Raw genomic sequence first — 25,773 nt, forward strand, 5'->3', positions numbered from 1 at the left:
TCCAAATAAAAATTTCTTAATAATGAAGCAAAGCATGAGTGCAGAAGAGTGCTTTTATAGCAAGGGTTTTGACTGTCAGAGTAGGTGGGATATTAACAGCTAAAATATTTAAATTAAACTTGGGTAAGCCGTACAGTATCTTATCAGATGAAGTAGAAAACTCAGTGCCTGGTCAGGGAAGCCGAAGTGGTAGTGGTAGTCAAGGTTTAGCAAGGCGTGTGTGCTGTCTGCCAGCTCAGCCCCCTGGTGAAGTGCCTCCCATTAAACCTGCCAGGAAACCCCAGTGCTTTGGAGCTCTATGGCTTTCAATGATCACAGGGGTTCACCTTCTTTACCTTCTTCACCAGTGCTGAGATGGTCTATATAGGAGCCAATGTTCGTTCTTGGCTTGGCAATACAAAAATCACTATTGGAAGGTTGGTTACAGTTGTAAAAAGTAGTAAAACTTATTTGGATCCTGTGGTATGCACGACGAGGCTGTTGAAAAGAGCTTTTCACTGAGCTAGCTTCAGCTTATCCATGCTTCTTCCAGAGAGCTGAAAATCTTACTAGAAACATATCTAAAAAAATTCCATTTCAGCTGTTTATATTAAAAAAAAAAAAAAAAAAAAAAGACAGTCCCCATAGTCCCCAGCCTGTTGCCTTTGTCCCCAGCTGGGTCTCTAAATAAAGTGCTTTTTATGCCTGGAGAACCGAAGTGGGATGGTAATGCTCTAACCTCTGGCTTTCGGCTTTATCTGCAGAATGGTAGGATAACAGCTGATGGCCCTTTCCAGCCAGGTGGCAGACATAGCAATAGTCTGGGAAATAGAAGTTTTAAGTGTTCAAAGAAATAATGTCTCCCTGGTGCTTGTATTTTCAAGTTTCTGTGTTTAAAAAAAAAGCAAACAAATCAGAACACACACAAAACCAAAAACGCAAGCTCTCAGCTTTTGCATTGTTAGAGAAAGCACAGTGGGGGCATTGCTACATGATTTGCATTGAAATCTTGCATATTAAGTGCCATGCATTTAATTACTTTTAAATCTTCTCTCTTGAGGATAATTTTGGTGTGTAGCACTGACCGTAGTAATGGCTCGCCTATCCTAGAGGTGATGCATGCTGCCTGTTCTGTGAATGTAAATGTTACATTCAGACTTGCATGTCATTAAGAAGACTATTTGGTGCTAATGATAACTTTATCTAAAGTATGAACAGATTTCTCAGACGCTCCCCACCATTTTCTGAAGTCTTTAACGCCAACAGACTGGATTCCTAGTCTGAAGCGTTTCCATGCTGGTAGATGTTTGCTTTTATTTAACATTTACTTAGCCCTCTGTTTTGTTTTCCCAGGGAAAGCATATATTTAAACATCCTTGCAAATCTTCTTTCACTAGTCCTGCGTACAGGCTGGACTGCAAGAATTCGAGGAAGAATCCAGGGTACTCTGCCCAGCTAAAGGCTGGGGTTTTCAAATCTTTGGATGAGATGTGTGCCTTGCTGCTTCACATAAAATCAGTCATAGAGTTGGTTTCCATCCTACATATTGACTAATATGGACAGTAATTTCATTTCTTGCTCCTGGAATTGCTTTTTTTGAGTGTATTGTATATATTTATGGCAAACACACTAGGCAGCTTTCTGTTACCCTTTGCAATACGATGTGAGAAAGATACTATTCTTGTTTTTAAAGTATATTTTCATGTAATGGACCCTTGGAAAAGTATTCAGAAGTGGGTCTTAGGGAAAGCAGGGGAGGCCTCTCTTGGGGACAAAGAGAAGCAGACTGTATGGTACACCAGAGGTGAATGTTCCACCCAAGACTATGAGGGGGTTCATTAATTTTGAAGGCTAAAAGAGACCATCAGTCAATCTAGTCTGAGTTTTTTTTTGTTTTTTTTTTTTGCCTAGGTGCCTGCTTTTCTAGGTGCCTCCTTTGTCATATGAGGAGTATGCTTTGTTTTTAGCTGTTTATTTGCAGGAGCTGATGGTGTCCTTTTTAACGAGCAGCCTGCAGAACATCACAGGCCTTCCAGCACTAGCTCTTGCCCAGGTGATCGCTTCTGCCTGCGCACTGCAGTCCCTCCTGAATGCCCAAGGTGTGAATTTGACCGATGATGACCAGGTGATCATCAAGGAGGCAGACTGTAGTATTAACATCCTGAGGCAGAAATGCAAACTGGCGTTTTCCTGGGTTGCAGGACCCCTTGGCCATTTTGTTGAGTTCAGCAGGGTCTCGTAGCCTCAAGTTAACCAGCTTTCCAGGGTTGTTCCAGATGATGGACTCCAACCCCGGGAGCTCTTCTCCAGGGACTGCCAGATAACAGCTCACTCAAAGCCCACCTTTCCTTGGTGCTTACGGATGTTTGGTGTACTTGTGCATGTATCTGAAATGCAAGTATTCCCTTGGAAACAGGGAGCTCTTTGCTGCCTGGTGCAGTGTCAGAGCAGCAGAAAGAGCACGTTCTGCCAGGCAGGACCAATCTCCCTAGACGTAGTCTCTCTGAGGTCTGTGTTGCCCAGACTTCTGTGTGTGAAGGATGTGGGCTGAGCTCTCCGGTATGTCTGGGTTATACTTACAGACAGGGAAATGGGTTTTGTTGTTCCACGTTAGGTAAATCCCATGGGCTGCAGGAATCTTGTCACCCAAGGAGGACTAGCAAAATCCCAGGAGCGTCAGGTGTTTGTAGAGCTGATGTTTCTGCACGAGATGCTCACACGGATGTTTTCCAGTGTATTAGTTGCAACATTAAAACTGCTAAGTTTGATGCCTGGGTAGCTTATACACAGTATTAATTAGCTATTAATTTGATCCTGCAGAATTTTCATGCTCATTTATGTCTGATATATGTGGGAATCTTTTCTTGAGGCATTAATTTTCATTAAGTTCTTCTATAGTTGAAGATACAGCAAGAAGGTGAGGTTAGCAAGCCACACTTATTGATGCACTTCATAATATCTCTTTCAATTATGATCTTATCCATGTCTACCTTAATATTAATCCTATAACAGATCAAGAAGTAAGACAGCAGGATAAAAAAATCCTGTGATGCAGTCAATAACCAAAGCCATAAAACAAATGTTGTTAAACGTGTGGGAGCACAAATGAAAAAAAGAATCTCTTGTGTATCGGCCTTGAGGGCAAGAAAGGTGTTAAGGAACATTTTTTGCAAGATTTGATTTATTTATTTCTTGAAGTTTGAGAGTGTTTCTCATGTATTTTAGTTTGCTATTTCTAAGACTTAATGAGTGAATAAGAAATCTGATACAGCTCAACATGGACCATTTTTAGTGCATTTCTGCCACCCTCAAGCTTAGTAGGTAATGTTTGACTTCTAATAAATGTACTTTGAGGTTGAGCATCTGTCGTTTATTATCATAATACCTGAAAGATATCTCAGAATTCTAATTCAAATTTCATTTTCATAAAAACTTTACATTAAAATTCACGTTTGGGCTTTAGATATTAAAGGATTAGTACAACAGAAGATGAGAACACAGCATGTAGAATTCTCTTCCATATATCCTGTGTAATTATATGTTAATATCCACTTTACATGTCCTGTATCAGCCATTGCTAGAGGCGAGACTGCGTTAGGTTTTAGGGAAAGGACTCGTTTATCTGTGTATTTCATTTGTGATCTTAACTGCAAGTTAATGTGCTGTTAGAGCAACCAGCTCACAGTTAAGTGTCTTCAGATTTTGAGAGGTCTCTGAGAAAATGTTTTTTTCTAGTTAAGCAATTAACATACAAGCTTGCCTGGGTGATGGGGAGGGTGGACCATGGTTGGCTTGTTTATTACTTAGAGATTGGCAGTCCCTATAGTTAGGTAAAAAGAAAAATTGGCCACATTATCCTGATAGCAGAAGGTAATCGCTGTGTCCTGAGCTTTTGAGAGCGAACGTTACATGGATCTGAGAACTCAAAGACCCTGAAAGCTGTAGTGTTGACTGTGGTGTTGTCAAAATTTGTGCATTTCAACTTTGAGAAAACTTGTGTGTAGGCTTACCAGTGAACACTATTGAGAATTGTTTTGTCAGTTCATTCCCCCCAAAAACATGGCAGGTTCATAGTTAAATAATCTATAGCTTTTTGAATATCTATTTTTAATTTTTTTCATGAAATCAAAATGCATTTTGCAATTTCTGTGGCCTGGAGCATACTGCTGCTGAGTAGTCTTCAGCTTCAGAAAAAGTAACTTTTTATATATATTTATATAATACATATGTAAATTGTACTAACTGTGCCTGACTATGCATTTGACTTGTAATTTTGCCTCCACATGTAATTTCTTTTAAAAAGGTGAAAGTATTTTTCAGATGAAAAGTTCTGGCTTTGAAAATAAATTTTTAGATTGGGTATTGTTTGCTATGAGAACTCCTGTCCAGTTCAAGGTACATTGCTGAACTTACTAGCAATGCAGAAAAATGTGTGTAGGCACCTCAGCAACTGCATTTCCCTTTTCGTTCAGATTAGGGTCATTGCGGATGCCCGCGTTTTACTGAGGTATAATAGTTTGTCAGGCTTCTTTGCCTCCAAATTGTTGATCTGAGATAATGAGTTCTTAATAATTGTAGTATAAATCAACACACCTTCAACCTTGCAGTGAAGGTTAGAGGGCTAAATTTTCTTTTAAATCTCTTCTATTAGGAACGTAAGTTCAGATGGAGCAGAAGCACGCAGAAGACTAAGAGAGTGTGACGGCTTGGTGGATGCCCTCCTTCATGCCCTACAGTCTGCAGTGGGCAAGAAGGATACGGACAATAAGGTGAACTTGAGTATCAGAACTTGAATGGTTGTTTCCATTAATTTAAGCTGAAGTGCTGCACTGGGGTCTGACTTCTGTTTGCTAGTATCAGAACATGATTATGCTTGCCTCAGAAAATATAGTAATTACCTTCCTTTCACCTCTGTCATGGTATTGATGGTTCTGCTGATGGGCTATCAGCACAATGCTGCTGTGTTGCCTTGTCTGGCTGTTGAGGTGAGTAAAGACAAGTGGCTGTGATGGGTGGGGAAGAGTAGTCTTTTATTCCTGCCGGTGGCATTATTGCTATTGTTCTGCATTACTTAATTGACATTTGTAAGTGCAGTTTGCAAATCAGAATTGAGTCCCATTGTGTTGTGCTTTGCACAATGTTAGCAAAGGAGTTGATTCACATCTTAAAGACTTTATTCAACACCATCTTAAAAGGTTGTAGTGCTAAGACATTAAGATGTCTTTAGACCTGAAACATTGTGGCTTTTTTTTTTGTAGGTACAAATGTTGATTCATCTGTTCTGATTGTCATCTGATCCTATAGTATTTAAAACAATATTTTTATGCATACGAAATATCTTAAGTTTAACCTGTTTAAAAAGTGAAGAGCATGCTATTGCTTTATAACACCAATGAGGCTTTTAAGCATCTTTATTTTATTCTTTTTTAGTCCCACCATGTGGTGGACTGTACAAGGGAATTCTAAAGCCCTGTCACTTAATCAGATAATTTTGGAAGTGGATTTTGTAACCACCTGGAGGCTTCCATTGCAACCTACAGAGCATTGCTCTTGTCAGAACCTGAAGTGCTATGAATGAGCTATTACTACAGAACAATGAGCGTTCTCATTGAAATCCTCACATGCCCTTAGTTTTGACCTAGAGAAAGTTTAATAAGTAGGGTCTCTTGGGGATTGTAAAGGTTGGAAGAGTGTTACAGCACTGTATTAAAATAAGAACCTTAAATGATCATTTTCTGCTGTGTGTTTGATCTTTTGGTGAATTTGTCATCTTTATGCATGATTGGATGCTATTTTTGATTAGAGAGTTTTCATTTTGAATGGGTACTATTTATAAAACACTTCACTTTTAGGAGAAAAGAAGTGGTTTTAGAACAAGAAAGAACCTTAAATTAGGGTATTTTTGACAAAATTTCCTTGATCTACATTCTTTTCCTGGTATGGGTGGCTTCCTTTTTTTTTCCCCTCTCCACACACTTCCACTAAGCGATGCAACAGTTTGCAAATAGGAGGGTTCAATACTTACTTGTAATGTAATTTATTTTTTTTGTTAAAGTCCGTGGAGAACTGCGTGTGCATCATGCGGAATCTTTCCTATCACGTCCACAAAGAAGTCCCCGGAGCTGATAAGTATCAAGAACTAGATGCCAGTCAGACTATGAGCACAGGCGGCTCTCAGAAAAAGAAGAAAGATGATGCTGGTTGTTTTGGTGGAAAAAAAGCTAAAGGTATGTCTTGCAGAGAACTCAAAACTGGAAATGGATCTGTGGGTAAATTTTCAGTGTAGTCCTGCTCTTGAAAGCTCTTTCATCATGTTAGAGCGAGGTAGTTTGTGGAAGTACATGTCTATAGTGCTGTGGCTTGTGGTCATCTCCCTTGTTGTAATACTGCTAGGTATTTGGGAAGTATTTCCACAATTGCTATCCTTCTGCTTGGCTTTAAATAGAAGTGGTGCATGCTGTTGTAAGAAACTGCTGTTGGGCAGCAGTGTATGTGCTCTGCCTCTCCTCTGCTTGTCTGCGTCCTTGCATCTGTCAAATCTGTGCTTAGTCCACTTGCTCGGCTCTACAGCATGTGTCACAGCCCTTGCAAGCCAGGCCAGCATGTGTTCATCTCTGTGCATGGTAGTCCCGTCTGTTCCATGCCTTCAGTCTCTCACATTTGAACACAAACTAAAAGCCAACGCCTCCCACCCACAGCCAAAACATACAACCTCCCAATTTTGTCACTCAATAATTTAAATTGCAAACAGGATTTTGTAGCTTTTAATTGTCAGTCGCTTCTAGACCTTTTCTTTCCTCTAGGGTATGAGTGTTGCAAATGAGTTTCATTACAAGAGAAGATTAATAGTCTCAGTAACCCCCATTCCATCTTCCCTCTAAAAAGAGACACTTAAATGTGTTTGAGTGTGAAAGACACTTATATGTGTTCTCTTTGTTGTTTTAGAGAAATGACTTATGAATTCAGAGATAACAAAGTTAGTTTTCTGTCTAGGCTCCATTTTCTGCATTCATGTGTACTCACATCCTGGCTTACTATTTATGCCCAGGGTCTAAGGAAGGTTATGATGCTGAAGAGCAGACAAGGAATTGGTTGAGTTTGAGGGACTGTGTGCTGTACATTAATCTTCCTCTGTTGTGACCTGTACATGTTATTAAAATGTTTTGTTTCCATATGTGTTATAAAGTCATCACTGTGTGAACTTGCTATTGCAGACTAGTCTGTCACCAGAGAGATTTAACATGTGTCTAAAAAACCAAAAAAATTAATCGAGGGATTGAGGGGAATGTTTTAATGACTGGGGGAAAAAATGGAAAAAGAATTTTAGCTGCCTGGCCAACCTGTTCTCACAGTGAATGACTAAAGCTATACTGTGATACCCTTTGGAAACCCTGAATGTGTGCTGAGTCAAACCAGTTTCCTGACATTTGTCCATGTTGTTTTGCTGCTTGAAAGCAATGCAGTCAGTTAAATTTTTGTTTTGTTTTGTTTTACGTAAAAGCTGTGTGTGTGCACTGTGGAAGAGGGGAGTGTGCTGATAGAGAACTGTCCTCATCCTCTTGATGACTGAAAAGACAGCGCTCTCCGGTGGCTGCCCGTTGTCAAGTGGCTGCCAGTTTCCTGTATTTTCTGCATCTGTACACCCTGATAGCTTCAGCTGAGCAGCCACAAAATCTGATTGTGCCTTTTTGGATTAATTGATCTCAAAATCATGTGACACTGTGGATGAACCTGCAGATTTCAGCAAGCAGCACTCAGTGACAGCCTGGGTTTGGCCCTGTGTGTAAATACACTTTTAAAGTCATAAATAGATAATTCCTTGTCCCATTACTAAATTTATGTGGATACCTAGGCTGAAACTGTCTTAATTTTGTCAGTCTAGGACTTTAAAATAAGTCACTTCGATTCCCTCCCTCTCTTGCTCACTTAATCTTGCAGTGTTTCCATGTTTATTTTATTTCATGGTCATTGATCATAGCATTTCAAACACATCCGCAAAGGGCTAGTCACCGTCCCCTCAATTCCTGGAGCACTTTTTTTGTAATGAAAAGTGAAGGGGGAAAAAAAAAGATCTACAGGGAAAGACTTTTCAGCAGGAACAAAAGAGATTTAAGTAGAATATCCATTTTTTTTTGTGGGTTTGTTTTGGGGTTGTTTTAGTTTTAGGAAGTTCCTTGTAAATCTCAGGCTTTGAACCTATTCTGTAAAATTCTGCCTCTTTGTGACTATTCCTTTGTATTTTCTTCCTCCCTGTAAATTTTTGTTTTTCTTTTGCTGCTTTTCTGGTAATTAGAGGAATGGTTCAATCAAGGTGAGTCTTTGCAATACTTTTTTTTATCATCACCATAATCTGCATTGTTCTGCTTTTACATGCAAGGCAAAGAGCTGACATCAAGGTCTTGCTCATTCGCCTTCTCTGCTCCCCCAGTGCATCCTCCTGTTCATTTCAGCAGGCATGGAAATCCGCTGTCTGATTGAGGCAGCATTTTATGTTTGGTCTTCTCACATTGCTAATAGAAAAGACATTTTTATTCAGTCCTGGTGTAAGTGCAATAACAGAACTGATTTGTGACTGGCTTGATAATCTCATGAGGGAGGGCACAGGTAAGTGTGCGAGTTGCCTTCCCAACCCTGTCATGGCAAAGTACAGCTTTGCTAACTCACCTAGGTAGCGATAACTGTAAAGACTCAGCAGCTTGGATGAGTATTCTCAGAGAGCCTTGGTGTTTTGTCTGACTGGGCGCAGGTGCCTTAGCTGCTGCATCTTTATTACTGACATTCACACTAGCTAGATGAAGATACCTCCAGTAAATTGTTGGGGGCTACGCCCTTCGGTTTCGCATCCTAACACAATAGGGTGAAAGTGCAATTGAAATGTGCAAGCTTACCTCCCTCCCTCCCTCTTCAGCTGGCAAGTTCAGTTAGGCTGTGGAGTGTCCTGGAGTTATTGATGGGTGCACTGTGTTATTGATACTGATCTGGGGGTAAAGACAGGCTCGTTTTCGGTCTGTGACACTTGCTTCAGATCAATGAGGTCTGGAGAGCTGAGCCAGAAAAGAAATGTTGAAAAAATTGCTCCCCCCAACAAAAGGTGCTCATTAGCATTCCGTGAGATGCTGATTTCTGACTGTGACTGGTGAGGCCTGTGGAGGGTGGGCATGCTGGCAAGGCAGAGCTCAGCCCTTGCTTTCTGTTACTCCACCACCGTCCAGTTCAGTGGGTGTATTAACGAGCACGGTATTGACTGCTGGGGATGGTGCTGGTGTCATGAACAAATCTCTTTGCTTTTAATTTATTTTCTTTAACCAGAAAGGAAGCGTTTGGGAATTAATCCTTCAGCAAGAGTGGTCTAGCTGAATAGCTGTATTGATTATCCAGGAAAACAGAACGACATTTAAGGAAGATCATAAACAACATTAGTGGTTAATAACACTGGGTCACACCTCAGAGTCTTACTGGCAGAATGAAAATGCAAAAGGTCATGTTTTGGTTGTTTCTCACATAGAATTAGTGGGGGGAGAGGCAAAGAATTTTAATCCCACTGTTTCAGAGACTGTAAATTGCATCTTGTACAAGCAAGTCTCGTGTCAGGCTGTTTTCCCAAACCCAATTGCAGTGCCAATTCCTACAGCCAGGTTTCATAAAACAGACCTGTCAGCAGGCACATTCAGGGCTGTCTGTCTCTTGGCCAAGTTCGAAGCTCTGTTTGTAATCCAACAGCATTGTCTTTTGTCTAGTGTTGCTAGGTCAGGAAAACTTGGGGAGGAGGGAGGCACATAGAGCAACAGAAACTGAGATGTCCAAAACCAGTGCTTTCAAATTTTTAACTGCTAGTGTGGTCATTTAAGCATCCCTGGACACTAGTGATCCTGGCTGGCTTGAGGGATAGCAAGATGTTCAGCGCTCCAGTGGCTGGCAGGGAAGCTGTTTTTCTTGTGGTATCAGGCAGGCTAGGTGATGGCTGAGAGCTGTGTAATTGATAGGCTCTTGAAATTGCTAAATTCTGTCACCTTTTTAGAAAATCCAAATCAATATTGTGGGTCTCACGGAAATTAAATGGGAAAAGTAGCAGCTGGGCCACCTTTGTCTTCCAGATGGATTTCTTTGGAATCATCTTACAGCTTATTCCTTATGTTCCTAATCCACTCCCTGTAGGAAGGCTCTGCAAAATGGAGGTGCTTCGGGTATTTCTGAACCTGGCCTTTGTTCAATTTGATTAAACAGTTTGTAGAGTTGAGATCCCCATGGTCAGAACTCTGTCTTCTGAATTTCTTCCATTTGTAAACAGCTGGCAGCTTCTGTTTTAAACAGATGTGGTTTTGCCTAAGGGCTGGATTAGTTCCTCTGGGGGCTGCGAGACAAACCAGAAAAGGTTTCACAGAAGAAGTCTGGTACATTCAGCCTGGCCCTGAAATTGTGAGACTGGAAATGAAGTTCACGAAACACAGGTGGAGCGTGCTGTCTTAGTGAAAGATGGCTTAATAAGCAGGCAGCTGCTTCTGTGCTGCCAGCTCAAAAGCTGTAGGAGCCTGCACTGTTCTCCTGGACAGTCCCTTAAAAAGTGCTGCACGAGTACGTGCTGCTCACTGACCAGTGCACCCTAAAGAAGGAGTCTGGCTCTTCCTGCGCCATCTCAGTTCTGCAGGGCTGGTAAAAATAACCAACTCAGATTTTAAAATTATAGGGAGAACTTCTGAAATGAATAGTTGAGTCAAGTCTGGCTCTCAGTGCAGTTATTTTGAGGTTTTTAACTAGCTAATGCCAGAGACGTGAAATTTGGGGGCATGTGAAAAAAGTTTGTCATACTTGTAGATAAGATGCAGTCACATTTATTGGTTTGTTTTAAGTCTGTAATCTTTCCTAAACACTGACTTCCTTCCTCCTGTGCTCCTTTTTTAATCCCTCTGGCCTGCTTTTTCCTCTCCATGGTCTGAGGGTCAGCAAGGGTTTGCAGCCAGCAGCAGGGCTCAGCTGTCGTTATGAAATGCAGTGTCCTTCGCTGTGCGTTTTGTTCTTTCTGGTATTCGGTTCCCCGAGCAACATGTTTCTGGTTCTGTCACGGAGCAAAATCTAGATGGAGGGCTGCAGTCTAGAAAGATGGGCTTTTTCATACTTTAACCGAATTACTTCAGATGAACAGAACTTCTAGATACGTTTTGTTTTGTTCAGTATTTACAGGTGGTGTTGGTGTGTTTTGTTTTTTAAAGTGTGGATTTCCAAATAAAGGGAGGGAATGTATTGCTAGCCTCAGGTTTTAGTTTCTTTCCTCTTACTGTCATTTCTAAGTGTTCATATTGGTATTTAAAAGCAGTTTCTACTCCATATGGCATATGTTTGTTCTTTTGTCAGGAAGAAAGGTAGAGCAGCCCATTGACTTCACCATGCAGAAGCTGTGCCAGCTCCCTCCTATAGTGGGGTAGGGATTGGCCTTTCCTGTTTTGTGACCTATTCCCAGTCAAGATGAGTCTCTTGTAACTCTCCATGTTAGGTTTTCCAAGGACTGTTTTCCTGTTTGCTTTTAAGCATCCCGACTGGTGGAGCTTTTAGCCCTTCCTGTAGCCCTCCAGTGACAGTCTGGTAGGGTCCCTGCTCAGAAGCCACCCCTGAAGCTTAAATTGAGTTGTTCTGAATTCATCTCATCACTCATTGTTGCACCTTCTTCCCCTGCTCTTGTGCAAAAGGGACTAAATAACTGACTGGATTTTCCCCTTAAAATAAATTGGAAAAGCTAAATTGCACAATGCTGTCCTCAGAAGCCATGAGGGTTCCTGTACTTCCTTGAAAATCTGCTCTCAGGACTTCCAACCACAAGGAGCTTGGTTCTCCCACAGCATTCAAGTGTGCTTAGCCAAGGCAGTGTGTCCCCTTGGTGGGGGAAGAGAAGATTAACACTTCTCTCCCCAGCTGTGTACATAACCTTGCATTCCTAGCCTAAAACTCAAGTCCTGGTGGCAGTCCACTTTTCTGTGAAGGACTGTACAAATTAAAGCTGATGAAATGGTTTAAAACTGTCTCTTAGCAAAAAATATGAAATTGTTTCCATCAGTTTCTACTAAATAGCCAAAATTGCACTTCATTGATTGAAGGGCAACTGAAGGTTAAGTTGTTGGTTGCTGTCTGTACTGTGTTAAAGCTAGGCCTCCCTACCTGGCAGTCACAGTGAGGACAGAGGCTGCTAAGCAAGCCTGTTGTGTTTTGCTATGCTGCTCTGTTTCTTCTTCAGCTAAGCCTCAGGTCAAAACTTCTCTGTGGGAATAATGAGAAATCCTGGGCCTCTGAGGGAGGGCTGCAGCTTTGCAAAGAAGAGAAATGGCACCGTTTTTGTAGATTTTAAGCACTCTTAAGGCCTGCTGAATTGCCAGTGCTCTCATGTTAGCAGATCAACCTGAAAGTTGCACAGATTTTTGTCCTGAAATTACTCAGGCTAAAAGCACAGCTATGCAGCTGGATTGCAGGTCACACATGTACAGATTCTGGTAATAGTCTGATTTATATTCTGAGTCAATATCTTCTGTCATAGATGCGCATGACAGTAACTTACCTGTCAGTACGCTGATAGTCTTTACCATCTGTTGTCTTATTTTTTTTTTGCACAGGAAAGAAGAATGGAGATTTGGACAGGAATTTTGATACACTTGATTTGCCTAAGCGGTCTGAAACAGCAAAAGGTAATGCTAATGTTTGTGCTTTTGGGAATAACAAGTAGCATGGGAGCTGGAGGCTCTTAAAGGGACTTGAGACATGAGCATATCAGGTTGATCTTTTTTTTATATTCAGTTAATTGAAATAATAGATGTGTCAGAGCTTATTTAGTATTTAATACTGGATATAAGCAGCTTTTATATTAAATTGCTAAATGGGGAGAATCTTAAAGAGGCTTGTCTGAGTTGGTATTAGGTGGTATACCTCCATAGAAGGGTAAATGCATGTGGTTGTCTTTTACAACTCCATTTGCAAATTGCCTGCACTGAACCTGAATGTAAGGAATTAAGAAATGCATTAGCTGAGTGTACTTATCACTCATCTTTTCCCTTTCCTGGCATCTCTATAGTTCTTCAGTTTCTCTGCATTGTGCTTTTGCATTTCAGCTTCTGGCAGAGGTGAAATCTTGTACAGACAATCTGCATCCCACCCTGTATGTGTGGTGCTCTCTCCTTGATTGGAGGTTAGGAGATGATTTGGGTCTCGTCAGGCTTCTTACAGCATTGGACAGTGTTTTGAAACTTTTACGGGTTTTTGAAGTGTGTGCAATATCACTGCAGATTCAACCATTGTTGTGGCAACTGCTGTGGTGCCACCCTGTCAGCCTGGCGTTGCAGGAGAAGCTCTTCTAGAGCACCCTCACCTTAACGATCTGTAAATGCTGAGGACTACCAGAGTATTCTTCCAAAGGAAAATTGAATTCTTCCTGTATCACGTATACAGTTCCAGAGAGTATAAAGACATCTCTGGATTTTCTTTGGATACCTGAATTCTACCACCACAGTGACCTTGATCAAATCAACTGATTTGTCCTTCAATTTCCTTTCTGTAAACTGAGGGCAGCAGCAGAGGCAGTATCTAACATTCTTAGAGATGTAATAATGGTCAGTAATGGCACAATAATTGCACGTGTAAAGTGCTGCACTCAGTTAAATTCATGGGCAGTGGAGCTCTGTTTTGATGATACACAAACTAATCCTAATATATAGATGGATCTAATTAATTTACAGACACCCTGTACAATGGGTACAGTTTCTAGGCTGATGTCTAAACACAGATTTCCATCTGGTGCATTATTGCATGAGATACTAAGGCGCCTCCTATAAGGTACAATGCCATCGTGTTATGGGAGCTGCAGGAAACGTCTCTTAACCAACTTTCACTTCAGTGTCTTCAATTCAGGGCTGGGCACTGATCACATTGCAAAGCAAGGAGACTTCTTAAGGGTAGGGTGTTAATAAAAAAAAAAAAAGGGGGGGTGGGGAGGGGTGTCAAAATATAGCAAGGGCTTCAACTCTTTAATTGTTTTATAAACGTGATTGGAATGTAGGTGCCAGTAAAGGAAAAACTGATATCAAGGATTTCTGCAAAGGAACGTATCTTGAATAACTTTATTTAAAATAAGTTTTAAGTCTTTGATGTAGCTTTGCTAATGGTAGAATTTTTGTAGTGTGTCTGATGGGAGCTATGTCTTGCTATCTGAACTTATGCAGCTTGTTATCATATTCAATTGCTAGAAATGGCACACTCTTGAAGAGGTTTGTTTGACAGTTTTGGAGATACCCTAATTTAATCTAAATGGAATAGATTGTAATCTGACTACATATCTCATACTAGATTGGGTTAGGTGATTAATCCCCCGGTTTTGAAAGAAGCCCATTAGCATGGGAAAAGGCATGAGGAACTATTCATTTGTGTGCCTAAAGGGCAGACAAAAATTGTGACACATTTTTGTTTTCTTTTACCAGCAGTTTCCTGCTAAGCATCTAGTTTACATGAGAGTTCCTGGATATTAAAGGTCCTAACAAGATTGCTAGGACTTTGAATTGTTCAGTAAGATAAGGAAAATAAAATTGCAGTTTCAAAACCCTTAAAAGCTCAGGTCAGATGTATGCCATAGAGTATAATTGGTTCTGATGAGATCAGCTCTCAGCTGAAGCAGAACCTCGTTACTAAGATTGAAAAATCATGCAAGTTTTAATGATCAAAAGCACTCAGTTTGAGTGACACAATGAAGTGCTATTTCAAAAATCAACAATTATAGATTAATCTCTTTCATGTATTATTAAAGCCATATTAAAGTGAGTTTTCAGCTGGAATCTTTGTGGGCAAATGAAACTGGGGTAATAAGATTTGTTCATGCAGTGCAGCAAATGAACATTGTGGTAGTTAACTAAACCTTGGGATGCAGTGTTGTTAACTTTCCTGTAATCTTGAGTCAACATCCGTGGTGTTTATCTGGTGAATCTAAACAGGCTTTAGGAAGCTGATGACATGATTTCCTTATAGAATAATTTTAGATGTGATCACTGAGCTAAATTGACACTGTGCTTATGATCACTTGAAAAACTGCAATCTAGAAAATGTGAGCTAGTTTAAACCTATTTTCTATCATCTCTGGAAATTTTGTTTGGTCTCAGAATGACTTTAATTACACGAATCTCTGCTTGTCGCATAGGTGAACGTCATAAAAGCAGAACCTTTAGGAGTTCTAGTTGTGGGGTAATGGGACAGGTAAATGTCTGTTTGTATGGCAGAGATTTGTTCAGTCTCTTTCAAGATAGCTTATGAACATTTTCATGTCCTGAATAGAATAAAGGGAATTTGGGGTTATTACCTGGTTTAAATACTAGTAATTTCTTCCTGGAATTTGTTTGCTCTGGAGAGGAAAGAATGAATGAAGGCCATCTTTTTTTTTTTTTTTTTACTAAGGGATGATCTGGAGTCCTCTTTCTTTTGATTGCTCTTGTTTCTTTTTTTTTTTTTTAATGGAAATCAGATTTTGTGCAGCACGGCATTTGAGCAGCCCTGAAACCATTTCTAAACCTTTAATAACTTTATGTGCTAGGCATTCTGGCAGGGGATGCTTCCAGTTCAGGGTTATCATTTGTAGTAAACTGGATAATGTCAGATGAGAGATCTTGTAATGCTTTCAGAAGCTGTCTCATCTGATATTAAAAAAATAAATATATATGCTCCGGCAGCATCCAGAGTACTGCTGTCCTCATGAGGAAGAATTGTCAAAGAGATACTTCTTGTTTCCTCTTTGTTGAAAGGAGCATTTTTTTTTTCCTGACAGAAAGGGAGAGAGGATAAATTTGGGGGAAACAATAAGAGCTTGCATAGAGCCATATGAGAAGGGGACAGCACTGACAAGAAATTATAAATGCTGTCCTTAGGACCTTGCTAAATTTAGTACTTTCAAAAAATTCCTACTTCTGGGAGAAAAAACAGTCTTGCTAAAATCCCTTCCCCAATATAAAGTAGGTCACTGACAGCAGCGTTGGCTGACTCCTCTGCAGACTGCTCTTTCTGCGCTACCTTGGTATGAATGTTGATTTCTCCTGTGTGCACGTTAAATACGTAGCATAGTACAGTTCTTTGGCTTTGTGAGCAAAGTCCTTATTTCTGAGCAGGACTAGTGACAGGAGGCTCATACAGTAGGGAAAAGATCAAGATTAATCATATCTGTGCAGTGGAAAGCAGTGTCTCAGATGGCAGACTGGTAGATTGAGAGATAAGGCTTTCTGAAAAGAATCAGCACTGATATATGTCAGCCCTCTGAAGATGTTATGAAGGTTGTAACGTTTGATCCTCCTGATGTGAAGGTGCTGGATTGTCCACCTCTGTTCATCAGAAAAGCAAGTCTGCTCTTTGTATGTAATTGGTCAGTTATTCCTAATTAAGTCCAAAGCAGTATGCTCTTTAGTTTAGACAAATCTCTTGGCTTCTTTCTTATGCTTGCATATATCTAATAGCGTAAAAGTGGATGCTCTAAGCTGCTTTGGGTGTTGAAAATGAAGTTAAGTTCTAGTTTCAGTTCGTCTCATTCAGGAGCTGAAATTTTTCAGCCAAAAGGACATGTGTTCAGGTATATTTCAGCCTGGTGGATAAGCTAACTCATTCTCTCCTATAAATCAGTTAAAGTCTTTATTAATTTTTCTTTTCTCTTTTGATTATTTAAGCTTACTTGCATTTTAATGGGAACATAAGCATAGGAATAGAGTAGAGCAGAAATACTGGGCTGGCAATAAAGCTGCTTATATTTGAACAAATCCATTTTGTTGTAGCAGGGACCTGAAGGAAAAGCTGCGTATATTCAGAAGCTCAGCGTTGTGCGTAAACTTACCCTGGTCAGTAGCCTCTGTACGTAGGGAATGAGATTTTGCATGAACTTCTGTCAGCAGGTGAATTTCTTCTTTCTCTGTTATCTCAAATACTCAGTCACTTTCCACATAGCCCAGTGCTGATGATAGATTTTCTATTCCAGAAGGTGAGTGTTTAAATTCACTTATAAATCTGTGTGTTACTGCTCCAGGAAATTAGACTTCCTGGAACTGTCAGGGTAATGACTTTAACTTAGTAGATTACCAAAATGCTAGCAATTTGTCTTCAGCTATAGGCAACGCTGTAGTGGGGGAGAGAGGAAACTTCACTGAAGCTTTACTCTGACTTTGTTTGTAATTAAGATTAGCTTCTGTTCTCATTTCAATGCCATTTTAATTTGCTTTCTTGAAATCTTTAAATGTTGACACAAACTCTCACCTGCCCTTTCCATCTCCCTTCAGTCATTAATTTTGATTGTTGTATGGTGAGTGAGTGGAATTGCTTGATTAATGGTACATCCACACCCCTCCTGTGCCTGCTAGTGGAAATTGAGGGGCTGAGAAGACCTCCTCTGTGAGAGCAGGTAACATGTTCTTGTATTAACATCTTAGAAGTATTTCATGCATGGCGATAGAATTCCTATCAGAATTAAGTATTTTATATTTCTGTTGCTTTACCAAGTAAATTTTTTTTTTGCTACCATGTGGTATTGTGGTTTTTTTTTGTAATTTACAAAGCAGTGAAAGATCTCTCATCTGTGTTCCAGTGCTTTGAGTCAGAGAAAATTTATTAGCTTGGATAGAAAAATTCCCTTATGCAGCCTGCCCTTGCCAAACTTCCTCCAGCCTTGTACCTATAAATTCTAATCCTTTTTCCCTAAATCTGCTAGGAATTCAGAATGGACACCAGTGGTTTGTTTTTTTTTCCTTTCTTGTGCGCACATTCATTCTGTAACCGCCTCTTTGTAGTGCAGAAGTCTAATTGTTCTGGAATATTCTGCTTTATTTTCATCATCTATTACAGTTCTTACGTTGAGTCACTTGTTTGATCAAAGCTGGGTTGCGAAGCATGGCAGTGGGATTGCTTCCTGGTCTTCTGAGTTGTGCTCTACAGAGGGAAACTCTTGTGATCTTAATGGGTTTAATTTTATAGAATGTGAATCTTAAGTTTAGGGCTGAGACTGAAGGGTTTGAAAAATCATATGGGGAGCTGGAGCTGGAATGTGGATTGGAGGTCCAGGAGTGGGTTACGGTGACACTGTTAGACCTTGCATCTTATTTCTGCCCTGACACATCTTCCACCAATGGAACAAATCAATCTGAAATAAATTATTGTTCTTGACATTACAATGCAAGCAACTTTAACTAATACAAAGTGCTGTATAGAAAAAATATTTAAATTTTAAGTAGCCTGGCCAAAGCCTTTGAAAGTTGTAACCTGCCCTGACACGCGTTTAGGGTTTAATGGCTACTTTCTTAGCATGGATTTTAAATAAAGTGCAAAATCCTGTCTCCAGTACTTAACTTGAAAAAACTCTTAAAACAGAAAACTGTTGCAGTAGAAGTGTTCTTCTTTTAACAGTGTGGTGGGCTTTTTGTTTTTTTTTAAGAGTTTACAAACAGCACAAGTTCTCTGTAAACTCTAGATGAGGTGAGCACTGATGGGTGGTAGTGACTCGACTGCAGTGGTGAGAAGGTGTTTCATTGACTTCCGACTCTGTCTTGGTCCCAGTATGTGCTCCAGGGTACCTACAAGGAAATTTGCTGTAGGTTTGTACCTGATTAGAAATGTTTCTTAATTCTTGCTTGAGAAGTTTTATGTAGGACAAAAAGGTAGAAGAAAGAAGTGGAAAGAAGGGTCTGTGTCTTTGCAGAAGTAGCTGGCTTTGAAACCTGTTGAACCAACGCTGCTCCATTGCCATGTTGTCCCTTGTTGATTGCTATTCTGAATTTTGCTGTCTGTTGCCAGGATCTGTTTGCTGTCTGTTGTTGGATTTGTCACACTCAGAGCTGCTGGACTTCATTGTTAAAGTAGTCCTGGCAGTTACTGATTCACCTTGTGATAAGCTCACCTTGCTGCACAGATGTTGCATAAAATAAATCATTAGCACAACTCTTAAGGGTTGTTCTTTTCTTTTTGCTACATTGTACAGCTGGTAAACCTTGAACAGCCTGGCAATATAAAGATTTTTGTCCATGGAGCAACCTCTGTTTCTTTCTGCATAATTTCGTAGCATAAGGTTAAAATTATATATATTTATATGACCCAGCCTATTTTTCAACAGGTATTGAACTGGCTTAGTAGTTAATGTGGCAGATTTTCCCCAAGTATCTTGTTTTGCTTACTGGTACCTACAGGCTTTTTTTCTTGTCTGTTTTTATTTACTCAGATGACAGTGGGAAGTCAGTGGAATCTGATACTCTGGTGCAAAATAGAGAGCAATACATGGATTTGACAACACATGCAGCAGCTCTTGGGTATAAGAAGTGGAGAATAGAAGGAAAAAAAAAAGCCACCACTCTTCTAGCTGATATCTTATATTGCTGCATTGTCTTGGGAGCCTTGGGTTGGGAAGGGGCAAGTCAGGTGCAAGTGGTTGCATCTAGCTGTGAGGTTTTAGGAAATGTTTAGTAGCGGACAAATAACAGATGAGTTGGTTTGGATGTATTCATGCTGTTATCTCTGTACCTTTGCATAACAGCTGTCAGATATCAGGTATGTGAGACTTACAGTGCCTGCTTTGGGGTTTTTAACAACACCTGTTTATTTACAGTCCAGGAGTGAAAGCATTCTGTTCTTCTTACTTGTGCTTGTGTGAGAAGCTGGCTTCAAGTTCTGGTGGATTTCTCCTTCAGGAGAAAAGGAAGGCTAGGTTGACTTCACTGTTGCTCTCCAGCTCCTCATCTCAAAAGAAAGTATATTTAGGGTTTTGTTTTGGTGCCAAGTTAGAATTCTGACACCCAGTACTTTATCTTCTACAGCTGCTGCTGTGTAGGTGTAGTAGGTGGACAGATGGATTATTTTTGTCATCCTGTCTTCGATTCTAACCCTGCATGTGGGCACTCAGTGAGGACCATAACTTTTTGAGAAGGGTACTGTAAGTAAGGTCAATTCTTATTAGTCCTCACAAGGGCTTTGAGAAGATTTGAAATGTGCCATATTAGAACGTGCTTCCAGCTGCAAAGGTTCTTTCTGAAGTTGAGGCCTGTTCTGTCTGTGAGAGATCGCCATGGCAAAGCTTTAAGCAGGTGGATGTTATCACTTCTCCTCACATCCAATATGGACACTTCATAGCACGAATGTCTTTTTCAGTTTTAGATCATGTAGCTTTGAAATCTAAGCTGAGGAGCAGTGGATACAACTGCTGGAAGGGCGAGGGAACAGGAATGATTGTAGTGATATGGGAATTTATTTCAGTTCTATATTTATACAGAGCTGAGAATGTGAACATCTTTATGAAATCGTGACAGGGTTCTTCATGTCCATCAGTACTTTTGGCTTCATTATAACTTGTTTACTTCTAGAGCTCCTCCTTTTCCCTTCGTCTTCCTCTGTCTTAGCAGCTAGAGGGAATATGCGAGATGCGTCAGGAAAACAACTTGCTTCCTGAACTGTTTAAAACTCTTCCTTCTGAACGAGAAAAAACTGACACACCAGAAGGTCCCTGGTTATCCCAGGAACAGTGGATGAACATCCACAACTATTCCTCTTCTTTATCCTTCCCTTGCATTCTTGAATGTTTAGACTTCCTCAGCATGTGGAGGGGAGAAGCTGGCAATTGGAGACAAGATTGTCCCTCTCCATCTTTAGGTCCTTTAGGATGAAAATAACTCCCGTAGTCAGTTTCCAGCTCCTTCTTGCCTAGGGCTGACACCCAAGATTATAGATCTATTATAACAACTAGCTGTATCTTCAAAAGACAAGAATCCCTGGTGGTAAATTCCCTTTCCAGCCTGTTAGGAATTTGTGGCCAAGTTACAAATGCACAGAAATGAGACTTACAGTGTATGTGGTTATAACATCTTCAACTAGAACAGCCTATACATACTTGCATAATAAAATAGCCTATGAAAAACTAAACAGTAAGAATTCCACTGAAGCACATAGTAATTATGGCAGCTACTGAGGAGATCGAGTGATTTGAGGTTTCAGCAAAGACAGAGCTGGAAGTAAGGAAGTCTCGTTTTCACATTCCAGCATTGCTACTGACTTGCTGAGTGGCCTTAGGCGAGTTAATTGCATTCAGATGCCAGAGCTGTAGTGGACTCATTCATGAAGTCTAGCTAATTCCACTGACTTCAGTAGAATAATTACTGGTATTATCACTGCTGCTGTGATAACCAGTGCAGAATGAGTGTACATGATGTGTTTGTGAAAACAGCAAATTTGGCCAAAGTATTGGGTATCATAACTGTTGCTAGCACTGCAGTGATATGAATATTAAATAAAAACAACTTCTGTTCAAGGTGTGTGGTAGTAGCTTACTCCAGTGGGATGTTTTGTGAATGGAAATTGGAATATTTTGTGATGACTTCCCAGTGCAGAGAGTGGTTTGAAAATACATAATACTGGGAATTGCTTAGTATTCTTGTTACTGATGCCACGCTTTGTATTTTTATGAAGTTCAGCTGCCTTTTTTATGATGCTTTGCATAGATAAATATATTGAGAAACCATTACATAACTTGCTGTTACTGTACTTGTAAAACTCAGCAAGTTTTACAGCCCAGCTACAGCATTTACTTTAGTTTCAGCTATGTGTTATCTGGAGATTCAGAGGCAGCTAACAGGATCTCAGTCCTTGAATCAATGACTGGACTTGCATGTTGGCTACCATTTCTCAGGATAAAATAGTTAATGTTGGAATGTGTTATTTTTCAGTTATGTTTTTTATGCTCACAACCTTCCCTGCACTGTTTGTCCCGTTCTGAGAATAGTTAGTACTCTTCTCCCTCCAGGCTTTTGGTTTGTGTGTATGTTTTTGTATGTCTCACTTTGCATTTTTATTTGACAAGCAATGCAAACTGTTACTCCGAAACAAAATGTCTGTTATTGCAGAGCATAACTCGTTATACAGATGCTGATCAAGGACTATTCATAAAATGAGAATATGCCAAGAAAATTTGCCAGAAACAAAAGCAGAAGTTAGTTAAAGGTTGGACTAGATGTTCTTAGAGCTCTTTTCCAGCCTGAGTGATTCTGTGATGGGGCAGTGTTTATCTCACATAACTTGAACCGCCTCAGCCTTGGGACTTAGTCGCTGCAGTGAGATATCCATCCATCCATCCATCCATCCATTCAAAACTGCTGCTTTATGTTAAATTTGTGCCGTATGACTTCTTCAGTTTTGGTTAAGAAACAGCAATGAAAGCTCACAGACTTTTTACCCCTTCTAGCGTAAGTGTAAAAAATGAGATATTACACTTTGAAGAGAGGTGCAAATCAGAAAATTGTCCTACTGCCTAGCCAGTATTATTGTGAAAAACAAGAAAGAGGAACTCAGTATTGGCCAGAATTTAGAGATGAAGTTTCATGTCAAAATCAATCGCAAAAACCTTGTTGCACAACTTACAAGTGTCTCTGGTGTCTGTCAGAAGTTAAGGCAGCAAGGTTCTGCTGACAAAGCTACTTGACAAGTTAAGGGACCGGCAGAAAGTTTGAGCAGCTGAGGCAGAAAACTGGTATAATGTGGGGTTTGAGTCCCTGGCCAGATTTCCAGAAATAATGTGTGTGTGTAAGTAAAGGGAGTAGTTAGAGCTCCGCGTGAGTGTTATGAAGGCTGTGCCTTCAGGGGAGGAATAGGCGGATGATGGCTTTCTCAGAGGCCTACACGGCTCAGGTGTTTTCAAAACTCAACATTAGCCTGATATCTCTTGAATCTTACTTAAAATTCTGTCTTGGATAGCCTGACCATCGTGTCTAGTACTCATGCACACAAAAATGCAGGTTAAGCTTTGGAACAGGTTCACAGAGAAGCTTTGCTGGGTTTCAAGGCCTGACTGGACAAAGTCAGAACTAACTTGGTTCTGGTTCAGCGCTGAGCCTGCTTTGAGCAGGGGGCAGCCCACGTCACCTCCCACACTCTTTATCATCATAGTTGTTCTCTGTGACTGTTTTTGTTAACTGATTACCAAGTCAGCCAAAAAATGTCTGCATGCAAAGAAACAGTGTATTTCTTTTTCTTAGGGACAAGTGTTTTTCAAAATGGCTTAACCCCCAGCAGCTAGCTAGGCAACTCGGAAGGGAAGAAGTATGAGAGCCCATTTGCTCAGGGCACTTGGGGAAAAAGGAGCATAATATGCAAAATGCCTCTTATTTGTTGGCTCTCAGGTTGATTATATACATATTTATACACAGATTTTCAAGGTATGGCTTTTTTTTTAAAAAAATCTATTTTTACTTATAATATGCACTTTTCTGGTGTTGGCACAATAAACCATGGATTCCTCATAACACTGTTAATCAGTCATTGATGGTATGCTTCTAACAGCTAATGATGGAGGAGAGAGAAAGGGACAACAAAAATGGAAGATGGGTGATTCTGAACTAATTGCAAATTGAGGTACTAGAGATCAGACCAAGGAGGCCTGTCTTGTAGTACAACCAATACAGAAGTACATGCAGTAAGGTGGCTAATATTTTTCCACTTTTGCTTGAGCAGTATTTATTAGAGTTAATGGAAAGCTTTAATCATGGAGTTAATCTGAAAATTAAAATAAACTGGATTGTCATATAACCTGTGAATTCTAAATTACAGAAGTTACTGGTGCTCATTAGTCAGGTTGAAGCTGCAGATGTGTTTTGCAGAAAGGCAAATAGAGAGAATGCGAAAAATTAACTTCTGTTTTCTCAGCATTAATTTCTGGTGCATTTACCTACACAGTTGCTGCAGTCATATTATCTGACTCATTACTTTGTAAACCACTTTGAGATCTTGAATGTGAAAGCTGTTCTACAAAGCCATATTTATTTCTACAACCCTGAGTGCTCTACACAGGCTTAAAAGCTCCCCTCTTCTCCATCATGACAGGGCAATGACATGACTTAATATGCCATATACATCTAACTGTGGATTGAAGTAAAATGACCTTGAACTACGAGGCAGGCATTTTACATCATACAGTAGACACTTAAATTTACCTGTCAACTTTGGAGGGGAGTGGGAGAGCAATCTTACCTCTGCGTGGTTTGGAAAGCAATGTCAATCCAACTGTTATTTGCTCTGAACCTACTGAGAGCTTGATTGCTGACCCAGGCGTTTTCAGATGATCTGTGTGAATGTTGATCAGTATGTGGAAGAAAAAAGAGCATTTTTATTTCAGCCTTTCAGACCATTACTTTCAGCCCTGAATTTTCTCTGTCTTGGTCGTAGGGAAAACTAGAAGTCTATACTAGAGTGAAATGTTATTTGTCTGTTTAGGAATGGACTATGGCTGAGGCTTATCTGGAGTGAGGACATGAAAGAGCAATCCTTCCATCTCACATCCAGTTTAGTCATGTTTTGCGTGCCTTGAGGTCTCCGTATTTTACTGAATGTATTGTTGCTTTTGTAGGAGCCATTTAGAGCAACTTCAGTCTCTAACTTTTACCAGTAGCCTGACACTATGACAGTGTACTTGAACAGGCCAAGTCTAGATAGGCAAGACAGAAGTCGTGTGGGAGGGAAAAGGAGAATACAGATTGCTAAAGTAGCTGTGCAGAGTTACAGAGCATTTCAGTGGCAGAGCTCAGAAGAGAGATTGTTTCATGATTCCTGAAGCAATTTCTTTCCAACTGGCTCAAGGTAACAAGCGAGGTAGAAAACCCACTCCATTTCAAAATGTCCGTTCTTCATGTCCGTCTCAAACAAAGCCAGGAAGAACATTTAATCTAATGTAACCCCTACAAAATATGAGGGGACATGAATAGGAAAACATCTAGAGAGGGTTACTTCTAGGAGACTGCTTCCCTTTGGGTTACTGCTAATATCTAAAAATTGATATTTGGTAAAGCCATGTATGACTCTAGTTCTGCAAGTTTTTGCTTAATAGCTAAATCCCAGCAAAAGCAGGTTCTTTACAAGTCCTACATAGCTGCTTGCTGAAAGCAATACAGAGATTAAACCCAATGAAATGAAACTGTATTGACAGTTTTCCGTGAGATGATTCCAGCTTTCCTGAACACTTGCAATTTGGTGTCCCAAACATCACTGCAGTCTGGAGGCCTATTTCAAGATCCAGCTGTGGGCTGAGATGGCCTATGTGAAGTTAGAGAAGAACACTGTCATGCATATATGAATGATTAGAAATGGGTATATGCTGCAAAGTAATAGAGACTTCGATACTTCTGAAGAAGTACCTCACCCCATTTGCACTTATGTTGACGTTTTCAGAGTTTCCATAGACATGAACAACCTCCACAGTATGTGTCAGCTTCTGCTTGAAAACTTTCCATGAGTAGTTTTAAGTTCAATTTTTAATTGCATTATGTTATCATAAGAAAGCTGCACTGGAATTGAAAACTGCCTTAAATGACCTGTTTTCCAGGGTTAAGGATCTTTTCGTTATTTTAACAGTGATGAAGTGGTTTCAAGGAAGCTGTTGGAATTGCTTTGAGGTAGTGTCTGTTGTTGCATTGATGTGGAATTTCCCATACGACTCTGGTGGTTTGTGAATGTGGGCCGTGCCTGTAGGATGGTTAAAATGGGGACAGACTGCAGTTGGATGCTATCTAACATTCCTATGCTGTCTCTTGAAAAATGTCTCAGTGCTTACTCTATTCATTTCAACTAAGTATCTCATTCATTGCCTCCTACGAGCTGAGGCCCAAATCTTTTTTTATTTTCTTTTTACTTACAGATAGATTTATTTGTGGTTGTAAAATGTGTTTGGGCCGCTAAGGCTTCAGAGAGCTACTTCTGTCCAGATCATGTTGTCGTATCTCACAATTTAGTCCAAATTCAACTTTTATAGCAAGATTCGTGTTTCCAGGAAACCTATTAATTTTA

General features: G+C 40.2%; 1 protein-coding gene across 14 annotated transcripts in view; it reads left to right on the plus strand.

The window, feature by feature from the left end:
- ARVCF (ARVCF delta catenin family member) overlaps window positions 1-25,773 on the plus strand; it is a 276,400-nt gene that overhangs the window by 214,617 nt on the left and 36,010 nt on the right. For all 14 annotated transcript variants that reach the window (XR_014573475.1, XR_014573476.1, XR_014573477.1 and 11 more), the window contains 3 exons: window positions 4,631-4,748; window positions 6,035-6,206; window positions 12,576-12,647. Coding sequence is in view for 10 of the 14 variants with exons in the window: in XM_083803464.1 (XP_083659590.1) it covers window positions 4,631-4,748; window positions 6,035-6,206; window positions 12,576-12,647 (362 nt within the window). In the remaining 4 variants the exon portion in view is untranslated. The remainder of the gene's footprint in view (window positions 1-4,630; window positions 4,749-6,034; window positions 6,207-12,575; window positions 12,648-25,773) is intronic.

This window comes from Anser anser (assembly GCF_964211835.1).
Source record: "Anser anser genome assembly, chromosome: 18".
NCBI lineage: Eukaryota > Metazoa > Chordata > Aves > Anseriformes > Anatidae > Anser > Anser anser.